The sequence below is a fragment of the Nomascus leucogenys genome, chromosome 10, assembly GCF_006542625.1.
Source record: "Nomascus leucogenys isolate Asia chromosome 10, Asia_NLE_v1, whole genome shotgun sequence".
In the NCBI taxonomy this organism is placed as follows: domain Eukaryota; kingdom Metazoa; phylum Chordata; class Mammalia; order Primates; family Hylobatidae; genus Nomascus; species Nomascus leucogenys.
In genome coordinates this window covers 61022639-61027388 of record NC_044390.1, presented here as the reverse complement: position 1 = coordinate 61027388, position 4750 = coordinate 61022639, and the positions used below count along the sequence as shown (strand labels likewise).

The 4750-nt window shown below is 55.3% G+C and overlaps 1 protein-coding gene across 1 annotated transcript; it reads left to right on the top strand.

Moving 5' to 3' along the window:
• Window positions 1-633: 633 nt before the first annotated feature.
• LOC100587458 (complement C3-like) lies at window positions 634-4092 on the top strand. Its single transcript, XM_030821872.1, has 6 exons — window positions 634-744; window positions 1256-1345; window positions 2888-2974; window positions 3054-3143; window positions 3264-3399; window positions 3871-4092. Exons 1-6 carry the CDS (start codon window positions 684-686, stop codon window positions 4001-4003), a joined length of 597 nt encoding a protein of 198 aa, XP_030677732.1. The 5' UTR covers window positions 634-683; the 3' UTR covers window positions 4004-4092.
• Window positions 4093-4750: the final 658 nt, after the last annotated feature.

Sequence of the window (4750 nt, the reverse complement as noted above, 5' to 3'; positions counted from 1 at the left end):
CAACCAGGATGACCTCAAACAGGTAATGCAGACCCCACCTACCTGCTTCCTGAGCAACCTTCCCATACTTCCCACATGGGTGCAGGACAGTGTCTACTCAAATCAAGGCTCCTGGATTAACGCTCCATCGTTACTTCTGGTTGACTCTCTGCATGGCCAAAACCAAATCTTTTCCCTGCTTGGGCCTCAGTTTCCCCTAGCATGGGGTTGATTGGACAAAGGCTGGAGCTCTAGGGCTAGGGGCCTTGGAGGCTGTCAGCCACCCTCCAGTCTCCACCCTCTGCCCCAGCTCACGAGTGATGTGGAGAGGTACGCCTTTCAGTACGAAACCAAGACAAGTACCAGTGACAGCACTGTTGTCCTCTACCTGGAAAAGGTGAGAGGGGCCGGGTGCCCTCCACCAGAGGTGTGTGGGCACGCTGGGGGCTGGAGAACCCAAGGTTGGTCCCCTGGGTGGGTTTTGCAGAGAGCCAGGCCCTCTCAGGTCAGCTCCTCCAGTTGCGATTCCTGTGGTCAAGGCCACATGGTCCGTGGTCATGGCCAATGTCAACAGCCAAGGCCTCACGGTCAGTGCCACAAGGTCAGTGCCCCACAGTCAGTGGCCCTGACCGGCTCAGACAGGACTCTGTTCTCTCCAGCTCTCCCATGAGAAAAACACGGTGCTGGGCTTTCGGGTTCACAGGATGCTGCAGGTGGAGTTCCTGCAGGCCGCCCTGGTCACCATCTACGACTACTACGAGCCTTGTAAGTAGGGGCCCCCGTGCATGGGGATGAGGCCTGCAAAGGACAGGGCCAGGTGCCAGGCGATGAGAGACTGGGCATTGCCAAAAGGGGGCTGGGCCTGGGTAGACATAAGGGGCGAGGTCTTATTGGATTGACCTAGGTGGGCGAGGACAGGAAGGAGATGGGGCAAAGTTGAAGGGGGACTGGGCATGGCCTGCTGGGAATGGGTGGGGAAGGGGCAGGCTCTTTTGAGTGGGCGTGGCTGTCGACAGAGGTGGCTGGCCAGGGCCCTTCAAAGTGAGGTTTGTAGGGGGCAGGGCCAGGAACAGGGGAAGGTCTGGGAGGACCTGGAGGGCACAGCCCAGGGACAAGGAGGGGCAGGACGGAGCCTGGACTTTGGAGGATGGGGAAGGCAGGCCAGGGCCTGGAGCGGGTGAAGACTTCTCAGGACTAGGCGAGGTAGGCAATGAACCCCCAGGAACACTGGCCCAAGACAATGCCCTCCCCCAACCCCTGCACCCTCCATCCACAGCCCGGAGGTGCAGCACTTTCTACAACCTGCCCACAGAGCAATCTTCCCTGCGAAAGATCTGCCACAAAGACGTCTGCAGATGTGCAGAGGGTGAGATGTGCCGAGGGTGAGCCCCATGCTGCCAGACTGGGGCTGCCAGGTTGTGGGGGGCAGATTCAGGAGCCCTTCAAGCCTCCTCCTGGCTGTAGTCTGGCCTGAGTTTAGACAGAAAGAGAAAGAGACAGAGGCAGAGGCAAAGAGAGACAGAAAGAAGGCACAGAGAGACAAAGCTTGTCACACACACATACTCGCACTGCCAAAGATCAAATGACACGGAGAGAGAGAGAAAGACACAAAGAGACGAAGACAGGAGAAATAGACAAGAAAGTGACCAAAAAGAGAGACAGACGCTGGGCATGGTGGCTCATGCCTGTAATCCCAGCACTTTGGGAGGCCGAGGCAGGAGGATGGCTTGAGGCCAGGAGTTCCAGACCAGCCTGGGCAACACAGTGAGACCCCATCTCTACAAAAAAAATATTTTTAAAAAATTAGCCAGGAATGGTGGTAAGTACCTGTAGTCCCAGCTACTTGGGCGGCTGAGGCGGGAGGATCACTTGAGCCCAGGAGTTGGAGACTGTAGTGAGCTATGCTTGCGCCACTGCACTCCAGCCAGGGTGATACAACAAGACCTTGTCTCAAAAATAAATTTAAAAAAATCCGGGGCCGGGCGCGGTGGCTCACGCTTGTAATCCCAGCACTTTGGGAGGCCGAGGCGGGCGGATCACGAGGTCAGGAGATCGAAACCACGGTGAAACCCCGTCTCTACTAAAAATACAAAAAAAAAAAAATTAGCCGGGTGTGGTGGCGGGCGCCTGTAGTCCCAGCTACTTGGAGAGGCCGAGGCAGGAGAATGGCGTGAACCCGGGAGGCGGAGCTTGCAGTGAGCCGAGATTGCGCCACTGTACTCTAGCCTGGGCGACAGAGCGAGACTCCGTCTCAAAAAAAAAAAAAAAAAATCCGGGCTCAGTGGCTTACACCTGTAATCCCAGCATTTTGGGGGCCAAGGTGAGTGGATCACTTGAGGTCAGGAGTTTGAGACCAGCCTGGCCAACATGGTGAAACTCCATCTCTACTGAAAATACAAAAATTAGCTGAGCGTGGTGGTGCATGCCTATAGTCCCAGCTACTCAGGAGACTGAGGCATGAGAATCACTTGAACTTGGGAGGTGGAGGTTGCAGTGAGCTGAGATCACACTGCACTCCAGCCCAGGCAACAGAGCGAGACTCTGTCTCAAAAAATAAATAAATAAATAGGCCAAGTATGATGGCTCACACCTGTTGTCCCCAACACTTTGGGAGGCCGAGGTGAGAGGATTGCTTCAGCCCAGGAGTTTGAGACCAGCCTGGGCAACATAGTGAGAGCCCCTCATCTCTTAAAAATATAATAATAATAATATGAGAGAGAGAGAAGAAAAAGAAAGGAAGGAGGAAGGAAAAAGAAAAGAAAAAGAGATAGAGAGAGAGCCCCACAGACCAGAAGGGTCAGATGCAGAGACCCAGGCCTGGGGGCTGAAGGGAGGGAGGGTGGGGGGTGAATGGGAGGAAGTCCCCTGTCCCAGCGCAGCCAGAGCAGACGCCCTCCTGACCCTGCAGGACAGTGTCCATCCCTGCAGAAGCCCAGTGGCCAATGGAGGCCGGAGGAGCTCCAGACAACAGCATGTGAGGCAGGCGTGGATTTTGGTGAGTGTGGGGAGCCACAGGGGACAGGCAGAGCCCACCTGCAGGCCGAATGCCAACATGACACCCTCCCCTTCCCCAGTGTACAAGACAAAGCTGGAATCTGTGGAGGTCTCTGCCTCCAACCCTTACATCTATTACAACATGCAGCTCGAAGACATCATTAAGAGTGGTATGTCCCAGATGGCAAAGAAGGAATCCCAGTGTGGGGTCACCCTGGGGGCCCACCCTGGGGGTCCCATTGCGTGGGAGGGTCAGACCTGTGTATGCACACACACTGGGTTTTCTCCAGGTACGGACCCTGCCACACCCCTGGCCATGAAGAAATTCGTCTCCCACGCCACCTGCCGTGACTCCCTGGGGTTGCAAGAACAGGAATCATACCTCATCATGGGCCAGACGTCAGACCTGTGGAGAATCAAATCTGAGTGCGTGAGGGGTTCCACCTGTCCTGGGGACTCAGGCCTGGGCCTTCTTCCCTACCCTCAACCCAGCCCTCAGTTCTACAATTTTTGCTGGAGGTTCCAAGCAATTCTCCTGCCTCAGCCTCCCAAGTAGTAGCTGGGACCACACGCCTGGCTAATTTTTGTATTTTTAGTAGAGACAGGTTTTCATCATGTTGGCCAGGCTGGTCTTAAACTCCTGGCCTCAAGTGATCCGCCCACCTCGGCCTCCCAAAATGCTGGGGTTACAGGCATAAGCCACCGCACCCGGCCAGGGAAGCATTTACTAATTCCCATTGATTTGGACTAAGAGGCTGGAAGATCAGAGAGAGCCCTCGGGCATGGACACTACAGGCTAAGGCTCTGGCAGGCTGTCAGACAGGGCAGGGCTGGGAGGTCCCCATATCCCCAGGGGCACCAGGTTCTCCTCACCTTCTTGCTTCTTGTAACCCACAGTTACAGCTACGTTCTGGGCAGGGAGACGTTCCTCATGCTTTGGCCAGCAGATGGAGATGCCAGCAAGGAAGAATTGCGGGACCAACTGGAGGAATTTTCGGAATATATGCGCACCCACGGCTGTCAGTCCTGAGCCTCTTCTGCTTTCAGGGAGGTGTCACCAGGCAGCTCTGGGCCACTGGGTTTAACCCCAAATAAAGAGCACAGGATATCACACCCAAACCCTGGACATTTGTCCCTGTTTCAGCTTTCACCAGGGGACCTGCACAACCTGATCTGGCATAATCAGACAGAGGACCTGTCTCCTCCCTCCTCCCCTGCTACTTGGGCGGCTGAGGCGGGAGGATCACTTGAGCCCAGGAGTTGGAGCCTGCAGTGAGCTATGCTCACTACATCTGGCTCCGTTCTGACCACACTGGCCTGCCTTGCATCCTTCCAACACCCACCTCAGCGGGGAGATGATTCCCAGCTCTGGGCTTTTGCACCCACTGTTCCTCTCCCACGTGCACCCCTCCCCCTAAAGTCAGCTCGGCTTGAACCATTCCCTTGTCTGGGCTCTGTTTAAATGTCACCTCTGGCATGGTGGCTCATGCCTGTAATCCCAGCACTTTGGGAGGCCGAGGTGGATGGATGTTAAATGGGTGTTTTCCCTGCCCCACAATATCAGCTCCTTAAAGTCGGGGTTGTATCTGTCTTATTGACTGCGGTATTCCCTGTTTCTACAGCAGGAGCTGGAATTCAGTAGGTGCTCAGGAAATGAGTGTTGATTCAGTGCATAGATGGATGGATGAATGAGTCAGTGAATAAATGGGTGGATGAGTTTGGTGCCCACATTCTGCACTTGGCCCTAGTGGTTCACTTGCTCTGTACCTCCAAGGAG

Coding starts and splice junctions, on each gene's coding strand:
- LOC100587458 (XM_030821872.1), top strand. CDS start 684: ATGCTGCAGGTGGAGTTCCTGCAGGCCGCCCTGGTCACCATCTACGAC. Junction 1,346..2,887: donor CGTCTGCAGATGTGCAGAGG/GTGAGATGTGCC, acceptor CTGACCCTGCAG/GACAGTGTCCATCCCTGCAG. Junction 3,144..3,263: donor CGAAGACATCATTAAGAGTG/GTATGTCCCAGA, acceptor GGTTTTCTCCAG/GTACGGACCCTGCCACACCC.